Source organism: Staurois parvus, unplaced genomic scaffold, assembly GCF_062004578.1.
Source record: "Staurois parvus isolate SC_StPar_1 unplaced genomic scaffold, SC_StPar_1.0 ptg000365l, whole genome shotgun sequence".
In the NCBI taxonomy this organism is placed as follows: domain Eukaryota; kingdom Metazoa; phylum Chordata; class Amphibia; order Anura; family Ranidae; genus Staurois; species Staurois parvus.
The window spans coordinates 2,215,286-2,237,049 of NW_028318161.1; the positions used below are offsets into that span (position 1 = coordinate 2,215,286).

The 21,764-nt window shown below is 40.7% G+C and overlaps 1 protein-coding gene across 1 annotated transcript in view; it reads left to right on the plus strand.

The window, feature by feature from the left end:
* The window catches only part of LOC149456268 (vascular endothelial growth factor receptor kdr-like), a 279,835-nt gene that overhangs the window by 168,474 nt on the left and 89,597 nt on the right, over nt 1-21,764 (plus strand). Inside the window, exons 11-13 of the mRNA XM_089685194.1 lie at nt 1,178-1,289; nt 5,214-5,325; nt 20,789-21,079. Of these exons, the coding sequence (XP_089541320.1) occupies nt 1,178-1,289; nt 5,214-5,325; nt 20,789-21,079 (515 nt within the window). The remainder of the gene's footprint in view (nt 1-1,177; nt 1,290-5,213; nt 5,326-20,788; nt 21,080-21,764) is intronic.

Here is a 21,764-nt window from a genome sequence, read left to right on the forward strand (position 1 = left end):
AGTCTTGATTTTCACTTCCATAGGTCATGTGCAATTCATCATCACTTCAATTTCTCAAATCTATCCCTAAACCTTTTTGTTTAGACAAGCATAGAATTAGAATGATCTTTTTAATCACTAATCCAGCACTTCTTTCTCTTTTGATATTTACCAAGACACATACAGCCACCTAATTTATATCTTAAATTAGAATTAAATGCTAACCTTTTTCATATATAAATAAAGTAGAGAGGGTTTTAATCCTTGTGAGTTTTTTTTTGCCTTCTGTGTGCCACAAGGGAAATTTCCCTTCACTTTCTGTCCCATAGCCAAAACAGGAAGTGAGTGTAAATTTCTCCAAGGTGCGTGAATCCCTGGTTGTTTCCATAGTCACCAGAACTAGTGCAACTAGTGCAACTTATCTATTTCTGTTCTGGTGACAATTTGCCATTTGAGATTTCCTTTCACTTTCACTCTCAGAACAATAAACAGGACAAACAGGGAGAAGGAATCTCTCTAATAGGAGCACAGACAACAATAAATTATTATTATACAGGATTTATATAGCGCCAACAGTTTGCTCAGCGCTTTACAATATAAAGGGAGACAATGCAGCAACAATACAGTTCAATACAAGAGGGATAGGAGGGCCCTGCTCCTTGGAGCTCATAGTGTAAGATAAACAGGTGTTCTAATTCCTCTCTACTTCATACAAAACTTTAATAAATGCTTTGCCTGTAGTTATACTTTATTTATTACATTTTCCACTATATTGCAATATAAAAATATTTTGTATTTATTACTGTATATGTTCCATTTTTTTAAATTTGTATGCACCTCCCATCTGTAATAATAATAATTATTATTATTATAGAAATCTTCAGAAAAATTGAGCTTTAATTCCAGCACAAACTCTGCATATCACACAGATATTACCTGTAGAATATGATCATTTATTTCAAACATAGAATTATAAAACTGTACATTATTATTATTATTTCCAGAGTAGAGTAAAATGTTTACAAATTAATTTATATTTAGAAACAAATACCTATACCCTAGCATGGAAAGAAAACTGAAATGATAATATAATTAAATAGGCTGAGAAATACATTTGCACATGATTCTAATCTCCCCTTACTATGTAAGTGTCAGTGGCATTCTATAGTCCCTAATGATCTTATCCTTTTTATAAAAGGTGTGACATGGATTCCAGGATTAAACGGATGCGTCTTTTAGACAGTAACATGGACAATTACACAATTCCATCTGTTCAAGAATTCAGCATGCCATCTGAAGACAAAAACAAAGTAAGTGCATGTCTGATACAATAGTTTTTTTCCTATTTTTATATTAGTCACTGTGAAAGATCCAAATGCGTAGTGTATTAGCACTAGTAACTGGCTTGTTGATCATTATTTCAGTTTAATTTCTGCCCTTCTATGTGCAAGTTCCTATTCATGTTAAATTTCATGATGCTTTACTGAAACTGAACTTGGCTTTAGCAATCAACTCTGAGTGATTTTCAAAACTGATATGAACTGAGGGTGAATGCTAGAATTGTATAATAAATAGCAGTAACCCAATATGTAGCTCACTACTACTTGGGGCTCTTCTGGTGACACCTCTTCATGAACCTCCTGCCAGTGGTCAATTGCTCAGCATTCTGCCATATGAGTGGTATGTACTGCATTCTCCTGTAGGAAATACAATATAGAAGCCAAAGTACCCTTGCCTTTTTAAAAGCAAGCAATGTGACCCAAATAGGAGCTTGTGCAGATCCTTAGCTGTGGTACGCTTTACAACATATGAACCTTTGAAAATACACTATGACAATCCATCTTTTTCTTCCTGCATTATTCTTTTCTCTTTCTTTTACATTTTGAATGCATACTTCTTGAACCCCTTCTTGCAAAGGTGTCAATTTCCATCTGCACTGGGTTAGTGTTACTGGTGGGGGGGGTGCATACAGGGGCGGACTGACCATTTGGAAACTCGGGCACTGCCCAAGGGCCCAGGGTCAGTAGGGGGCCCCATGAGATGCCCTGGTACCTTTTTCATAGGTTTTTTTGAGTTTGGGCAAGGACACAGGGGCCCTATGATCCCCTATTGCCTGGGGGCCCCATTATTTGTCAGTCCACCCCTGGGTGCATATTTGCATTATTTTTGGCTCCTTCTTGAAACACCAAACCAGTGCTGATGAGCTCATCAACTGATATAAAAAGTGAACTCAACATAGATATAAAATACAACTGAATGCAGTTGTGATATTACACAATATTCTTTTTCTCCAAAAGGAATCCATACAGATCCATTACTTAGTGGCCCTGTAATCCATTCTTTATGAAATGACAGTGTACGTTAGTTGCAGTCATGTGTACTGCTCTATACACACACTACCAGTGTTTCTCACCAAGTGGCTGCATTGTGAGCACAGGAGATTGGCCTCTCTGCATGGGCAACATTCAGAAAATACATTGCATTCTCTGAATCAATGCAAAACATTCTCTGATTGGAAGCAGTGGAGAAGCCAGGCTGTAATGTCATGCTCTCTACCTCTTCTAGTCAGAGAATGCTTTACATTCATGCAGAAAATCCAAAGTATTCTCTAAATGGCACCCGAGCTAAGCAGCCAAACTCCTGTGTTCAAAAGGCATCACGCTGGCTGCTCAGCACAGGACACAAGTGGAGAAATCAGTCACTAAAATCCCTTGAGAACCAACACCCATACTAGGAAGGGATGGAGTAGCACTAGAAGCTAATCAGGCTCCTCTACATTCACATGTTCCATCAAGAAACAGGAAGGGATTAATGGCATGTCTTTGTATTGCTGCCTGTTCAGTGTCCAGTCAGCAAGCTCGGTCAGCACTTCACCTTGTTTTTACATTATTGTGCTATGACTTTTAACTTATGCATGTATTGGAACAAAACGAACAGTAATTTTAAGTACTCTATGCTGTTTTTCAATACATTTTTTTTTAATGAAAGGATTTCCTTTAATTAAATGATTGCATGGCATCATTGCATAGAATGTATATAAAATGAAATTTGACTTACCTAGTTACTTTAGTAAACCTATTTGCATACAACCTATATTAGTTGATACAACTGTTCACCTCCTTTTTAAAATGTATTTTTACCCAACTTTTAAGCTTCTCATTTCTCTATTGTGTGATGCAGCATTGGTTTGATTTCTCAAGATTCTCTTACCTGTAATCATAGCCAGGTGACCAGTGTAGGATCCACTGGTTACCAGAAGAAACTGGATGGCAACAGTGGTGGATCCCACCATTTGTTGTCATGTTTTTCTTTACTTTAAAAGTTGGATTCAAAAACCTGTATTATCTCAAGTGTTGGTGTAATTTTAAAACAATTATCTTATTAATGAAAGGAGTGACAGAAGTCCTGCTTAGTATTACATTTTTTGTAAAAACAGGAGTTCGAGTTAAGGCAATTTCTAGATAAGGAGAATTTGTAGTTTCTAAACAGCTTCCACTAGTAAGTCAAGGCCATTCTTTACTGTCTGTAATCTTGAAAATTCTTCTTCTGCTCCTAGAGAAGAATTCAGGGAAGTGCCAGATCTGTGATAACATTGAACAGCAATCATATCACTGTTCACAGCCACTCTGCTCCTCTTGATGGAACCACCAAATGCTAATGCTCTTTCCAGGTTTCTAGAAGATAAATCCCTATTCAATTGCACATATGTCCAAACATACAGTACCTCTTAAACACCAAGAATATGAAGAATTTGCTGCACAACTGGACAGTGGAAAACTTTTTCCTTTAGTGTTTCTGAGTGTGTTTTAAAAAAAAAAAATAGTTGAAAAAACTTGTGTAAGTATGAAGCGCCCAAGAGCTGCATCCTTTGCCATTTAATAAACAAAGAAAAATGTTTTCCACAGTCTGGGTGTGCGATTAATCCTTCATATTCTTGGTACTTGTCTGCTGAAAACCCAAATTGGACCAGCACCCAGGCATAGTGGATGGGTGAATAAAGCTGAGATCAACCTGGAACCCAGGGGCGGACTGACAACTCATGGGGCCCCCGGCAATAGGGGATCATGGGGCCCCTGTGTCCTTGCCCAGACTCAAAAAAGCCTATGAAAAAGGTACCAGGGGTATCTCCTGTGGCCCCCTACTGACCCCAGGCCCTCAGGCAGTGCCCGAGTTTCCAAATGGTCAGTCCGCCCCTGCTGGAACCACTTGATATTTAACTTGAACACTTCACAGACTGACTTCTTTAACCATGTTTCCTGATCAATAAGCAAATTCCCCAGTCAGGCTGCCACAGCCCATAACTCCTCTAACCTCTTCCCTTGCAGGTTGTATGCTGCCACATGAGAATATCCCACCCTGATTATGTCTGCTAGCACACTGCACCCAAAATACTGTAGCATCAACAATAGAAAAACACATTTGTTACGCATCTGGCAATACAGGACATTTATGCTTTTAAAATGGATATCTGTTTTCCCATCCTGTCCATACAAATATATGTTAGATAGTTATGGGTCTATCCTACTTAGAATTATATTCTGTTAGACCAGACAGAGACATATATTTTGAGAACCCCCACAGTGATGACTGCATGTTTAAATGCTTGCCTGCTAATATTTGTTGCATTCTGTTAACTCCTTAAATATTACAGGGGGCTTGTATTTATTAGTGTGAACAAATGAAATAAAGACGTTTGATGAATAAAAAAGACTTTGGTCTTCTGTGTTGCAACGTATCAAACATGCTTGAAAAATAGTTGATTGGATCACATAGAGTAAAATCAGCCTCCCTGGAGCTATTTACTGAAATGTTGTAATTAAAGCTGTTCTTCATTACATTTTTCAGTTAAAACAAGCATTACAATTGTATTGAATTTTATTATAATGGTTCCAATTGTAGCCTATGCATTGTATTAATTATTCATTAGTTATCAAAATATCGTAGTTTCTGTAAAAAAAAATGCTAAAATATTCTTTGAGGTCAATAACTGATATGAAGAGGTTTAATGTTCTCTGCAATTAAGTATCCAATGATCTAATATGAATGAATAAAATAGTATTATTTTTAGCAGTGATACAGTAAATACTAATTATGTATTGTTTCCAACCAACTTTGCTGTAACAAAAGCACAATAAATTGTTGATCTAATAAAACAAAAATTTTGTTAAGGGATAATCTCCCATAATAGTTCCTACTTCAGTTTGGCTAATTAAAAAGTTCTTTCTATTTTGTAGGTTGTAAGCACCCTGTTTGCTCTTCCTTACAACACGCAGTCTGGTATCTTTTTCTGTGTGGCTTCCAATAAGCTTGGCAAGGATGAAAGAAGCATGCACTACATCCTTTCAGGTATTGTTATGTTGCTTTCCCCTAACTACGATTTATAATTGAAGTAAAAAGAAGTGGTGAGCGGCTTATCAACTTCATCAGCAAAAAAAGAAGAAGCTGTTCACCTTGAAAGGTTCGATCCTGTGTCAGGTTTTTAGTGTCAGTTGTGTCCCTTTTTGAGGCGTTATCCACTGGCTCCTTTTCCTGGAGACACCCTGAGTTTAGGATATGACAGGGTGTTACTAGGACAAGAGAAGGGAAATTTTCCAACAAGGGAATGGACAATAGCTTAATCATTTTCCCAGCATTTTTTCAAAACTAAACAGAAAACAATGGCTTAAAGTTATGCCTAGATTTTCTTTTTACTTATTAGCTGTCAAAAAACTGCATACTGCTGAATTATTAATGAGATACCAATTCTATGCGTATCTACACTGTTACTGATGCTAGATGCTAACCTTTCCACTTTATCATAAAAAGAAAAATGCATTTACTGTGTTCGATAGAGCAAAAAACATAGACATTTAAAGCACTCGCCAATGAATAATCTTATATTAGCATCTCTAACATGCAGTCAGGCATTCTGTTGTTTTTTTTTTATTTATGTCAGCATATTACTGGGGATTTAAACATAATTGTTAATTTTTTTGTTTATCATTTATCAAAAGCTGTACTCTAAGCAAGCAGCTAAATACACAATTGAAACCTGTAGATGAGAACTGTTATACCTGCCAAAGGATTTGTAATATTGTGCATTCGGTTTGGTGATGCTTGTATTCAGTTACACAGAAAAACCAAATCCTTGACTTTCACTTTAACAGCAACTAGGCTTTGATAAGCATACTTGTAAAAAAATTCCTAAACCTGCTGATAAAGGAATAAAGGAACATTAATAAATAAAGGAACATCAGCATGTCGATGAGGGCATCCTTCTGTCTCCTTCTGTTAGCTTATGTCCTGTCAAAATGTAATGTATAACAATTGGGGAAAGTGCCTATGGAACCGATATCACGTAAAAATAAATGTGCATGTATAAAACAGATATATTAGGAAGAGCTGCTAACTAACCCATGTAAAACAGGGTAATAAATCTGAACCACAAAAAAAAGCAACGCTCTTCAAAATATTATATCGCTAGATAATATTTCTAGATGAGTAAACATAAGCAATATTATAATGTGAAAAAATTCATATAACAAATAAATATAGCAAATAAGTCCATAAAGATCAGTGGAAAAGTCAGTGAAAAAAATCAGTAAAAAAATATAAACCAGTGTCCAACAAAAAATCGATCAATAATATAAATAAAATGTGTACCAAAAATATATTAAAAAAGTGTACAAAAATCAATTAATTTGTGAACCAATAAATCTTCTTAAACTTCTCATATAGGTGTCCGTTTATGAACCAGCGGTAAATGATCGCTGCTCAGCTCTCCGGCATTCTCAGAGAACACAGTTCTCCTGTGAATGCCTTTTATGAAGCGGTGTAGATCAGTTCTCCGAACAAAGGGAGAATGGTCTACAAACGCTGGAAAACGGCTGATTTTACTATAATCTCGCGAGATTACAGTGAAAGATCAGTTTACTAAGCAGAGGTAAATTATCACTGCTTAGTTTGCGGTTCCTCCGATTCTCCAGCTCTGGGCTGGAGAATCTGGAGGGAGAACACAGATCTCCAGTGAAGAGCTGAACATGTTCTCCGCTGACCTCCTGAGTGTCACAAACTGTGAATGACCAGAGAATGACCAGATCCTCTGAATCGCAACTATTCTCTGTGTCATAAACGGACACCATAATGGGAAAAAAAACTGAAAAACCCACCACCAAATGAATTGGATTCACTCATCAGAGCTCCATGCTAGTAAGATATAAACCAGCTATACTCGCTTGGGAGCAACGATCTGCAGCGACACACACCAGCTGATGGAAAATCCTTGAATTAGCAATTGGCTCCTCATATAATCAGAAACTCTTTCAAATAGCACTTGCGCCTCAAATACTCAGTGTACTGCAGAAGCGATGAATGTACACTCACAGTGCCATCCTTTCATTTCTTACTCAAGTTTTGCTTGATGGATTATTATAGAAAATTGGAGACAAATCATAATTATTAAAAAAAAATCTTAATTAATAAATAGATATTGTATGTGTGTTAATCATATTTGAAGGAGTTCATCTTAAAGCGTCAAGGGAAAAAAAACATATGCTGTATATCCCTATAATACATGCACATTTATCCATGTTTCAAAGATGTTCAAGTACAGAAAAACCTGTTCATGTGCGAGAAGTGTGTTTATCTCCTAATTTCCTATGGTGGGCTGACACATATAGAATTGTTGTGGACTGAATGTTGTCAGCTCTGTTCAATGCCTTTTACTAATCTACCCTTCCTATGGTCTTCCTATTCATAGCATAGGGACTAAGAAAGGCCATGCATTATGCAATTTTCTTTCCTTCAACTACAGGTTGAAGGAAAGAAAGTTGCTTGATTCCTCCATCAACACAATCAGTGTTCATGGGTGAAGACCTCCCACTGGTCTCTTGTATTCTGACAGCGAGAGGTTTCCCAGCCCTCAGAATACAAGGATGGACACAATACAAATGAAAACGTCTGACAGGCTGGTTGTACTGAAGTCAATCAATAGATCAGCTTCAGTACAACTAGCCTGCCCATAGATGGATCAAAATGTGTCCGGTTCCTGCTGAACTGGCTGAATTTCGATCTATCTATGCCCTGCTTTATTGACCTTTAGTCCAAGATAAGAACAGGGGGGACTAAGTGATCACTTGAGATAACTCAGACAGAGAGCACTTATAAAACTGATATAACAAAATGCTTATTATAACAGACTAAAAGGGAGCAAGTAAGAGAAGTTCATTGTTCGGGTTTATATATATACACTTCAAGGTAGAGATAGATAGATGGATAGATAGATGGATAGATAGATAGATAGATAGATAGATAGATAGATAGATAGATAGATAGATAGATAGATAGATAGATAGACTCACCAGCCACTTTATTAGGTACACCTGTTCAGTTGATTGGTAACACAAATTGCTAATCAGCCAATCACATGGCAGCAACTCAGGCATCTAGATATGGTGAAGAAAACTTGCTGAAGTTAAAACCGAGAATCAGAATGGGGAAGAAAGGGGATTTAAGAGACTTTGAATGTGGCATGGTTGTTGGTGCCAGACGGGCTGCTCTGAGTATTTAAAAACGTGCTGATCTACTGGTATTTTCGCACACATCCAGCTGTAGGGTTTACAGGGAATGGTCTGAAAAAGAGAAAATATTCAATGAGTGGCAGTTGTGTGGACGAAAATGTCTTGTTGAAGCAAGAGGTCAGAGGAGAATGGGCAGACTGGATGTTGCGACATTCAGATGCTAGGGTCAGAATTTGGCATAAACAACATGAAAGCATGGATCCATCCTGTCTTGTATCAACGTTTCAGGCTGGTGCTGGTGGTGTAAAGGTGTGGGAGATATTTTCTAGGCACTAGCAAGGCGTACCTAATAAAGTGGCCGGTGAGTGTACATAGGACATCTGTTTGCATCAGGTGTTTTTTTAACAACTGCTGGTAATAAAATAAAATAGTAATGAGTATTAATAGACAGAAAAACAGGGTAATTATTTTTTCTCAGACAAAATACAGTATATGCAAAGTTCAGTTTATTTTGGATAGGACTGCACCTGGTGTCTACAGTTATGCTGATTCAGGTTATTATCTTTCTTATGTATACAATCCAAACTTAAATGCTGTAATGAATAAAGAATTTTCTCCTTTGGTTTCCAAATAACCAAACATTCCTGTTCTTCTGTCTTATTTCAGAATAGCAATATATTTCACTTTTATGGCTTTTAGTGAGTCATCCTTTACTTGAAAGTTTAAACCAGACAAGTTAAATAATCATTATTACATAAAATTGTGCGATATGTGTGCAATTCCAGGTACGATTTCTGAAGACTTTATTGCGATTTTAAACAATTTCTTGCAATTTTCAGTGCCATTTCCATTGTATTCTACAGGTGAAACTCGAAAAATTAGAATATCGTGCAAAACTTCATTTATTTCAGTAATGCAACTTAAAAGGTGAAAATAATATTTGAGATAGACTCGTTACATGCAAAGCAAGATAGTTCAAGCCGTGATTTGTCATAATTGTGATGATTATGGCTTACAGCTCATGAAAACCCCAAATCCACAATCTCAGAAAATTAGAATATTACATGCAATCAATAAAACAAGGATTGTAAATGGAACAATATCGGACCTCTGAAAAGTATAAGCATGCATATGTACTCAGTACTTGGTTTGGGCCCCTTTTGCAGCAATTACTTCCTCAATGCGGCGTGGCATGGAAGCTATCAGCTATCATTTGGCAGTGCCCCAAAGATTCTCTATGGGGTTCAGGTCAGGTGAGTTTGCTGGCCAATCAAGCACAGTAATCCCACGGTCATTGAACCAGGTTTTGGTGCTTTTGGCAGTGTGGGCAGGTGCCAAGTCCTGCTGGAAAATGAAGTCAGCATCCCCATAAAGCTTGTCTGCAGAAGGAAGCATGAAGTGCTCCAAAATCTCCTGGTAGACGGCTGCGTTGACCCTGGACTTAATGAAGCACAGTGGACCAAAACCAGCAGATGACATGGCTCCCCAAATCAACACAGACTGTGAAAACGTCACATTGGACTTCAAGCATCTTGCAGTGTGTGCCTCTCCATTCTTCCTCCATACTCTGGGTCCTTGGTTTCCAAATGAGATGCAAAAGTTGCTCTCATCAGAAAAGAGGACTTTGGACCACTGAGCAACAGACCAGGTCTATTTTTCTTTAGCTCAGGTAAGACGCTTCTGACGTTGTTTGTTGTTCAGGAGCGGCTTGACAAGAGGAATACGACATTTGAAGCCCATGTCCAAGATCTGTCTGTATGTGTGTGTGTGTGTGTGTGGTGGCTCTTGATGCACTGACTCCAGCCTCAGTTCACTCCTTGTGAAAGTCCCCAACAAGTCCCTTTTCCTGACAATCCTCTCCAGGCTGCGATCATCCCTGCTGCTTGTGCACCTTTTTCTTCCACACTTTTCCCTTCCACATAACATTCAATTAATGTGCTTTGATACAGCACTTTGGGAACATCCAACTTCTTTTGCAATTATCTTTTGAGGCTTTCCCTCCTTATGGAGGGTGTCAATGATGGTTTTCTGCACAACTGTCAGGTCAGCAGTCTTTCCCATGATTGTGATTCCTACTGAACCAGACTGAGAGACCATTTAAAAGCTCAGGAACCCTTTGCGGGTGTTATGGCTTAATTAGCTGATTAGAGTGGGACACTTTGAGCCTAGAATATTGCACCTTTTCACAATATTCTAATTTTCTGAGATTGTGGATTTGGGGTTTTAATGAGCGGTAAGCCATAATCATCACAATTATGACAAATCACGGCTTGAACTATCTTGCTTTGCATGTAAAGAGTCTATCTCATATATTAGTTTCACCTTTTAAGTTGCATTACTGAAATAAATGAACTTTTGCATGATATTCAAATTTTTTGAGTTTCACCTGTATGTATGAGAAATTGCAACAAAACTGCAGAAAAAGTCATGCAAGAACTACTTTAGAATTCTCACTGCAGCAAATTGCACATGCTAAGACACTGACATTCACATTCATTAGATGAGATTTCAGGTGAGATTTCAATTTGCAAATCGCACCTGAAATTGCATCGGTATGACCAGGCTCTTAATGTCCCTGTGTTCAGTGGATAACTAGGGGCTGCCTTTGTTCTGTAGGATGCAATTTGCAGCTTTTTACTGATATTCTACAATTGTCACACATAAATATATAAAGCATATATTGTATATTGACATAGTTGGCCAGCTTGAACATGTATTGCAATGTACTGTATGCTAAGAATCCCCTTTTCATAAGAAAGAGTTTGCTGCAGGTAATGGTTAATAAGTGGCATCACTTCCTTAGTATCTCATGTGTTACGCTCCATTCACGCTTAGGCATTTCAAATCACGAATGGAATCACCGCAATTCTACCCACGATTTGAAAACGCGCTGTGCAAATGTAAAAATGCACATTCACCTGTTCAGGTGCCATTCATTTCACAGTTCCAGAACCTTTTTTGGGCATCATGAGCCCTGCGATTTTGTTTGCTTAAGCGCAGTGCATTTGTTGCATGGAAAAACGTGCTGCGATTGCAGCAAAAAAGCCCTGCGTTTTCAGGTACCATTGAAATGAATGGTACCTGAACACACGAATGTGCTTTTTCACATTTTTACAGCTCATTTTCCAATTGCGGGCAGAAACGCGTTGATTTGAAACACCTAAGTGTGAATGGAGCCTTTTATATATATATATATATATATATATATATATATATATATGAAGTCATTTAGGTCTGAACACTCAATTCTCAATTTCTTCTGCATGGTGTAGGTTAGTAACTAAAAAAGGCAGGAATGCCTGAAGTTGCTATATTACTGGCTATACATTTTCGCTTAGTGTGCTTTGTATTACATATTGATTAGTTTGGAATTTTGGGGGGATTTACCTTACTACTTGCACAGATAACTTTTTGTATCTGCTGGTGCTGTCCACCTTCTTACATATTTCTTTCTTACCTTTTTCTGAACTCCTCTGGCTGGTCATATGATGCTTGGATCTTCTTCTTCTTCTTCTGCTTCTTCTTCTTTTTCCTCTTCCTCTTCCTCCTCTTTCTCTTCTTCCTCCTCTTCTTCCTCCTCTTCTTCCTCCTCTTCCTCTTCTTCTTCCTCCTCTTCCTCTTCTTCCTCCTCCTCTTCCTCTTCTTCCTCCTCCTCTTCCTCTTCTTCTTCTTCCTCCAGACAGAGAGAATTGCTGAGCTGATCACATCAGTGTCACTCTCTGCATCTGTACATTGAGAGGTTGATTTACGACACGTACATAGACTGTTCACTTTGCAAGGGCATTTTCCCCAGAGTTTAGTGAATGAAGTGAAACTCTGCTGGCTTCCATCATCCAATTGTGTGCAACCAAAAATGCTGTTTTTTTATTTCTGAAAAGACTAGAGGGGGATGAGTAAGACCCCAAAAGCAGCAGATACAGGATAGAGAGGAAAAATGGAAAAGTTGGATTGTGAAAAGATAGAGGGGAAAAAAACAGTCAATAACATGAACATGAATATGAATAATAAGCACTCCTCAGGAAAGTCAAGGCCTAACTAGGGCCATAATCTTTTATTAATTCATCCTCAAATAACACATAACTGGATGTTTTATTTGCTTTTAGGGCTGTCCTGTTTGATATGGCTGGCTCCGTTAGGCTGCAAAGGGGTTTGTACACATGCCACAGCAAAAATGGTACCCTCTGTCGCATTTGGCAAGCAGTACCACCCGCCAATTGCAACTCTATGAAGCAAATTGGGCCACACTGTGCCCTAAAGTACTTGTAATGCACGCAGTTGTGGTGCAGCACTGCAGCATTTACAGGGTTAAAACAGATGGTGGGGAGGGAACATATCACGCCCTTATCACCAGTCAAATTCCTCTGAAAATTGATATGCAATTGATCCATTTTCAGAGGGGCCACAAAGGCTGATGCATGTCTAAACGTAGCCTTACTGTACACCTGGGATAAAATGCAAATAAGCATTCATTTTACCACATATGTTGTATAAGCTATAAATAGAAGAAAGGCTAGATACTTAGAGGAGTTAGGACTGCCTTGCTATATCTTATTAATTCCATTGTAGCATTCGCTCTACTACTGTAAATTATCATATCTCAGGGACCTCACAGTCCTCTAGATGCTGTGTAGACAACTCTAATGGTAGTCTTGGAACTACATTTCCACTACTTGAGCCCTCTTCTCGAGGATTGGATGATTATTTTAGGATGATTTGATGGATTACTATTGAAATGCGGGAACATTTTGATAAATGAAGCAAAATAAGAGAATAGCTGTCCTCAAATTCCTTAAAACATTTGGTCAAGTTGGAGAGAAGTCTTCACCGGAGGAGAGACATGGAGGTATGGATTCAGTGTGACACTTAAATGAGGATAAATGAAATCAGTTTAACTTCATAGACTGTTTGAGATAAAAAAAAAAGCAGGTTCTGTTGCAGCAGATCACTAGCTTTTGAAGGCAGATATGATCTCTCTTAGGTCTTGGGTATATGTAATTGCTGGATCGCATTAAGAAAAGGGTCAGGCAAATTCTAGGAACTGTAAACATGTTAATCTTATTGACTCATTCCTGGGCATTTCCATAAAGTGCAAAGCACTTGTCCAATGTGATTTTAGTTTTGTTGTATGCTTCCTTGAGAGGACAGTGAAATTCCTACCTCCTGGCCAACAATAAAGAATAGACATATCATGGTAATAGGTTCCAGGCTGCAGTAGCTTCGTCGTAGTTGTCTCCATATGTTTCACAGGTACAAAGGTCGGTATGTGATTTGCACGCATCACAGATTCAGTGGCTGGTATTGCTAAGAAAAGGAATATCTAAGACATGTCAAACTGAAGTACTTTTGGAAACCTGTGTGAGTGGCAATGATTATATTTTGCTACATGAAAATTGTTTATATAGGGAAGAAGAATAATCCTTGTTTGCAAAATTGTGTTCTGACCTTCAAGTGTCTCTGCCAAGTTCTATCAGTCCAATGTTATTATACTCTGGGGACTAGCATTGTTTATTATTGATGAGAAGACATATAATGATATGATGACACCCATTTACTATCTTGTAAAGTTTTCTGTGTGTTTTACAAAGGACTTATATTATTATAATACATGCATAATACGTAATAATATATATGTAGTGCCAACAGTTTGCGCAGCACTTATAAAAAGAAAAGGAAATAGAAAGACAGTACGGTTACAATATGATTCAGTACAAGAGGGTTCAGAGGACCCAGTTTATGAGAGCTTACAATCTAAAAGAGATTGGGATATGATACAAATTGTATTAAATGTGAGGGATGAGCTGATGGAGAAAAATGAGGCAGGATAGCCTTCCCTGAAAGCTGAATATTAGGCAGATTGTAAAGATATAAATTAATGCAGCTATAATAATTATTAAATCATTATGTGTATTCTAATGCAAGCAGTGTAAGCACCTATATTATGACCTGGTTCCTGTAAGAAACAGTTCAAAAAGTCAATCAGTTCAAGTGCTAACAGAAAACATGCTGATAGGAGAAAAGAGCAGAGTGAGGGAGAGATGAGCTCATCACTGTGTTGCTTGTCCTTTCACTGTGCAGTCACAGGCTAGAGTGGGTCCAGGATGACCTAAGCTGAGAGGAAGTGATTTAACCACTTCCCCTCCACCTAAAATACTCCGAAATACTGCTACAGGGCGGCAGGGGTGAGCAAAATCATGTATATATATGTGGCCATTCGTGGCCTCAGCTGTCAATCACCGGGTCCCGGACGGTGATTACTCGCAGGCACCCGGTGATCACCAAGTATCTCCGACGGGGGAGAAAACTGTGTATAAACAACACATCACAAATCTCTCCCCTGTCAGCTCCTGCACACTGCTTTGTATGGCTCTGCATAGCAGAGCCATGCAAAGCAGTGTGCGTACAATTATTATTATTATTATACAGTATTTATAAAGCGCCAATAGTTCGCTCAGCGCTGTACATTACAAAGGGGGACAGAACATGTGACAGAACAGTACCAATACAATGCAAAACATGAGGGGATTGAGGGCCCTGCTCTTTGGAGCTTACAATCTAGGAGGGAGGGGATAGTGGTACAGGAGGAGATAGCTGTGGGGGATGGAGTGGTAGGAAGAGTGGAGGAGGTCGGTCAAGTTAGCAGGGTGTAGGGTAGGCTTCCCTGAAGAGATGGGTATTCAGGGTGCGCCTAAAGGAGAGGAGAGTAGGTGATAATCTGATGGGTTGGGGCAGGGAGTTCCAGAGGATGGGTGACACCCTGCAGAAGTCCTGGAGGCGGGCATGGGAGGAGGAGACCAGGGAACTAGAGAGAAGGAGGTCTTGTGAGGAGCGGAGTGTGCGTGCTGGGCGGTACTTGGATATTAGGTCAGTGATGTAGTTCGGGGCAGTATGGTGGACGGCTTTGTACGTCAATGTTAGGATTTTGAATTTGATCCATTGCGCAATCGGAAGCCAGTGGAGGGATTGGCAGAGGGGGGTGGCGGAAACGGAGCGGTTGGAAAGGTGAATGAGTCTGGCAACCGTATTCAGGATCGACTGATGCGGAGATAGCCAGCGGCGAGGCAGGCCAATGAGGAGGGAGTTGCAGTAGTCGAGTCGTGATACGATGAGGGAGTGGATGAGCTGTTTAGTGGTTTCTGGGGTTAGGAACGCACGTATTTTGGCGATGTTGCAGAGGTGGAGTCTGCACGAGCTTGTTAAAGATTGGACTTGGGGCTGGAAGGATAGGTTGGAGTCCAGAATGACACCAAGTACTCTGGCCTGCAGGGCGGGTTTGATATTGGCGTTGTTGGATGTGATGGAGAAGTCAATGGGGGGTGGGGTCCAGGCTGGGGGGAAGACAAGAAACTCGGTTTTGGAGAGGTTCTGTTTAAGGAAGTGGAGCGACATCCAATCTGATATGTCGCTCAGTAGGTGTGTGATTCGGGCAGAGACCGAGGGGGTGAGGTGGGGGGTTGAGAGATAGATTTGTGTGTCGTCGGCATAGAGGTGGTAGCTAAAGCTGTGAGAGTGTATGAGTTGGCCAAGGGAGGAGGTGTAGATGGAGAAGAGAAGGGGCCCAAGGACAGAGGCTTGAGGGACCCCAACAGAGAGGGGGAGTGAGGGGGAGGTGGTAGCATTATAGGTAACACTGAAAGAGCGTTGTGACAGGTAGGATGAGAGCCAGGAGAGAGCAGAATCTCTGAGGCCGAGGGAGTGTAGTTTTTTGAGGAGGAGGGGGTGGTCGACTGTGTCGAAGGCTGCGGAGAGGTCAAGGAGTAGGAGCACTGAATAGTGGCCATTAGCTTTGGCGGTTAGAAGGTCGTTGGAGAGTTTGAGTAAGGCAGTTTCGGTGGAGTGTAGGGGACAGAAGCCAGACTGTAGGGGATCGAGGAGGTGGTTGTCGTTGAGGTGAGAGCATAGGCGGGTGTAGATGAGGCGCTCGAGGAGTTTAGATGTAAAGGGGAGCAGGGAGATGGGTCTGAGGTTGTTCGGGTCATTGGGGTCCAGGGAGGGCTTTTTAAGTATGGGGGTGATGTGTGCATGTTTCAGAGGGGAGGGGAAAGTGCCTGAGGAGAGGGAGAGATTGAAGATGTGGGTGAGGGAGCGTAGGATGGAGGGGGAGGGAGGTAGTAAGAGTTGTGAGGGGATAGGTTCGAGGGGGCAGGTGGTGAGGCGGGCATCAGAGAGGATCTTGGAGACTTCCTCGATGGTGGTAAGGTCAAAGGTGCAGAGTGTTGGGGGAGCTTCAGTATGAGGAATGTAGGGTGGGGTGGAAGTGGAGGTCAGAGCAGTGGTGGGGCCGTGGGAGAGGGGTGATGAGGGGGTAGCTGAGTGAGGGGGAAGGGGGTTGGAGGGAGTTTGAGCAGCGACAAAGTCCCTGCGGGTTATGTCGAGGGGGAGGAGGGATGAGGGGGTAGCTGTGTGAGAGGGGACGGATTGAGAGGGCGTGTGAGTTGCGGCAATGTCCTTTCGAATTGTGTCAATCTTGTTTTTGAAGTGATTGGCAATCTCAAGGGCGGTGAGTGAGGTTCTGGGTGGAGGTGGGGGTGGAGAGAGTAGAGAGTTGAAGGTGGAGAAGAGTCGGCGAGGATTGGAGGAGAGGGCCTTGATGAGGGTCAGGAAGTAGGCTTGTTTGGCTGCGTGGAGGGAGGAGGTGTAGGTGCGGAAGGCAGATTTGTAGCGGGTGAAGGCTTGTTGGGATTTTGTTTTGCGCCATAGTCGCTCCAGGGCACGACTGTGTCGTTTGAGGGTTTGGTGTACAATGAAGCACACACACAGGGCAAGTAGTGAAACAGCACACAGTTAACCCTTTGCTCGCCCCAGTTATTAACCCCTTGCTGCCCAGTGTCATTAATACAGTGTAAGTGCTTTTTATTAGCACTGATCATTGTATTGGTGTCACTGGGACTCAGTGACACTAAGTCAGTTCCTTCCAGTGTCAGAATGCCCACCACAGTCCCACTATAAGTCGCTGATTGCCACCATTACTAGTAAAAAAAAAACATTCCAGTATATATACCGCCATTTGTAAACACTATAACTTTCACATAAACCAATTAATTTACAGATATTGGGAATTTTGTTTAGCAAAGACATGTAGCAGAATACATTTTGGCCTAAATTTATGATGAAATTTGATGTTTAAAATTTTTTTACTGGATATGTTTAATAGCAAAAAGTAAAAAATGTTGTATAGTATTTTTGTCAAAATTGTCGGTCTTTGTTTGCTTATAGTGCAAAAAAATTAAAAACGCAGAGGCGATCAATACAACCAAAAGAAAGTTCTATTTATTTTCACACAAATAGAGCTTTCTGTTGGTGGTATTTGATCTCTATTGGTTTTTTATTTTTTATTATGTAAATGAAAAAAAACATTTTGAAAAGAAAAGCCAATATTTTCTATTTTCTGTTTTAAAACATATCCAATAAAAATATTTTAAAATTCTTATTTCATCATAAATTTAGGTCAAAATGTATTCTGGTACATGTCTTTGGTTAGAAAATGCCAATAAGTGTGTATTAATTGGTTTGTGTGAAAGTTATAGCGTCTACAAACTATGGTATATATCCTGGAATTAATTAATAGCGGTGATCAGCAATAGTATAGTGGGCCTGTGATAGGGAGAGTGCTAACAGATCCTCACAGGGAGGTATACTAACTAATATAGCGATCAGATATAATACTGTAGACTGACACTGGTTGGGAAGGGGTTAACATCTAGGGACAATCAAAGGGTTAACTGTGTGCCTAACAAGTGTAATATGTCTTGCTTTTACTAACAGATCTGGCTGCTTTTTGTCTCTGCTTTGCAGGGAAAAGAAGCAGCCAGATTGGTGCTCTGTGTACAGTCCTGAGTCCTGTGCATTTGTAAACATAGGTCTCTGTGCTGTGATTGGACACAGCTGATCAGAAAGTGTCTGTTGACAAAATTGTGCTGTGTCCAACCACAGTGCAGATTAGCAGGAGGCATGTGCATGAGCGCTCTAAATGTGAAAGCATGCTCGCAATCATGGCTGGATCTAGGGGGGTGCTGGGGTGGGCTATGCCAACCAGATTTTAGTTTTGCCCCCCCCCCCCCCAAAGCCACTATGCTGCCCTAATCTGATACTTTCCGGCCCTAGTTTGACACTGTACTGTGCTTTCCTTGACTGATACTATACTGATCTCAGTTATGGGTTGTGTGGGGAGTTCTGCTGCCTGTGCCCAGGCTGTGTACAGTGCAGGGATGGTAGGAGGAGCTGTGCCCCTGTCCTCTGCCCCACCAGCAGTGACCCCTGCCCTCTGCCCTGCCAGCAGTGACCCCTGTCCTCTGCCCTGCCAGCAGTGACTAAATGCAATTTCTCCTGCGCTCCGGGACCCAGGCCGGTGGTGAGTAGATCAAATCCCAACAAAACAACCACCGTGGCATACAAGGTCGTGCAGCTCCAAACCAAGGCTGGGGAAGCCCGAACAGAACTGTGAAATAAAACAAGAAGAAGCGCACCAACCTTGCGCATTACCTCAGTAACCAAATTTATTTATTTAGTAAAAGAATGGTACTCACAAACAGCGAATAAAAACAGGCATGTAAGTCCTCCCAGGGACCAGCTCTGAGGAAGAAGGCATGACCTTCGAAACGCGTCAGCTGTACTGAGTGTCCACCCCCATGATGGGATTCACGCTGGCCTCTTGCCTTTGAAGTCCCTGGGAGGACTTACATGCCTGTTTTTATTCGCTGTTTATGAGTACCATTCTTTTACTAAATAAATAAATTTGGTTACTGAGGTAATGCGCAAGGTTGGTGCGCTTCTTCTTGTTTTACTTCACTGCCAGCAGTGACCCCTGTCCTCTGCCCTGCCATGAGTGACCCCTGTTCTCTGCCCTGCCAGCAGTGACCCCTGTCCTCTGCCCTGCCAGCAGTGACCCCTGTCCTCTGCCCTGCCAGCAGTGACCCCAGTCCTCTGCCCTGCCAGCAGTGACCCCTGTCCTCTGCCCTGCCATGAGTGACCCTTGTCCTCTGCCCTGCCATGAGTGACCCTTGTCCTCTGCCCTGGCAGCAGTGACCCTGTCCTCTGCTCCCCTGACATTTTTTACTGTACCCCCAAATTGGACAGGCTAGATCCGGCCCTGCTCGCAATGTTTAATTACATTGCTGGGCCTGCAGCTGCCGTTCGGTCACAGCAAATCTACTGTGACCGGGAGGCAATTGGTTAATTGAACGAGCAGAAGTTAGAAGCTGAATGGTTACTATGCACAGCTGCACCAAATTCTGTGTGCACCAGTTTTAGCAAATCTACCTCATAGTTTAGCTGCAATTTCAGCTTTTGCCTGACACTAAATTTAGGTATTGCCATTGTTGTACATTGTACATTAGTGCTGAGTCATTTTGCTATTGTATTCAGATGTACTATAATTAGAGGAGACTCAGTAAGTTACAGGAAACTATGCTAGTTCACCAAGAGTCACCAGTCACTTTATCTAAGGCTAAAATAGGCAGATTTCAAGCCAAGACCTGCAATAGTGCCTTCTAGACACCTAAAATACAGCTACATTATGATAAAATGAGTGCAGTCCAGACATTGCTGGGATACATTTTATAAGGTCGTGTACCGAGGTGCGTTTTTATTCTTTTGGCTTTATTATTGACTTCTGTTCTAGATTATTCTGGTGTAATTGTCTGACTCTTGGCTTCACAATTTAAGGTGAAAACCACAATTATTTTATTGCGGGAAACAGTTCGCCACAGAATACCTCAAGATGGAAAAGGAAAAGTGCAGCATCATGGGTTCAGAGCCCTGTAATCTATGTACAAGCACACCTTTTGTTTTTAAACAATGTTACTTGCTGTGCCATAAGACAAGGAAAGACTTCCTCTGCCCATTTTCTGCACCATTCGAACTCCCCTTCTCATTAGATAATATCTCATTTTAACAAATGCTGAGATAAATCACATAAATCATAAAACATTCTAATCTGCTGTACATGAAACACTCTAATCTGCTGTGAGATGCATTAGCAGTGCATTACCCCTGGTTCACGTTTTACGCAGGCACAAGAGTCCATTAATTTGAATGGACTCCCGTGCCTGTGACACGCAAGGAAGAAGTCCCTGCACTTCTTCTGAAACCTCGGTTCCCAGTACGGTTGCGTTTTCCAGTGCGGGTGGTGTGCCATTAGAATTAATGTCCACATTCCTTTGTGCGGGTGGTGCAGCTGCACGGATCCGCAGCCGCACCACATGCACATATGTGAACCTAGCCTTAACCATTTGGACTTGAAAAGTCCATATACATGACTGAAGGAAATATTATGTGTGCAGATAATTTACTAATTGTGTATTTTTCTCTTCCAGAGGTGAAGACAGGAGTGATGACAGAAGAAAAGCAAACTGTTGTAGACGGAAGCGATGTTACACTTGTCTGCAAAGCAGAAAAATATCTGTTTACAAACTTGTTATGGTGGTATCCTTCCGAACAGCAAGTGCCTTCTTCCATTCCCGAAATCCACCACAGAGAACACACCACCTTTTTTTCATTTACTATTAAAAATGTGACAAAAGAACAGGCTGGGCTATATAACTGTTCCGCTGAGAATCGATACACAAAGGAGGTGTTGTATCGCTCAACTCAACTCATAGTCCAAGGTGGGTTAATATTTATGGTATAAATACAAAGAAATCTGATCTGAGCACACCAATGAATTTAGACCAACCACATGGGGAAAACTAACTGTATATAATGTTTTAAAATACTTTTGAAACTGTTTGCATTTCTTACTTTGTACTTAAAATCTGTATTTTACAAATAAATCCATTCAAAATGCAGAGAGCATTACAATGTTACTACAGAGATGGCCTGCGTGAGCTATTTGCTTTAGACTCTCTTCCTTATTGAAATGTTGTAAGGGACCCTCTGAACAAAGCAGGCAGCAGAAAGTGAGAGGTGGGGTTGGTTTACTCCACTCATTCAGTTATGCTTTTAAAATTGAGCTTAAGTTGTTGAACTTGGTAAACAACAGGCATCTTGCTGTGAACAAACTCTTATGTTTGTAAGTATGTAGACATGGTTGAAGAAGTCATCAGCCCTTCATACCCGATCTGTGAAGTTGTTTTTCTTCTGCTCTAGCTATAGGAGTCTGAGGGCACTCTGCATAATGCAAAATAGGAAATGTGTAGCATGAGAGCGATACCACCTCATATGCAGCAAGTGAGCAAATCACGGCCCACATTAACTGGTCCAACGTTAACTGTTGGATTAGTAGGAGGATATACACAATGTACTTTGCATGTGGCCTCAAATGTATAGAAATAAACTTAGGGCGATATCTCA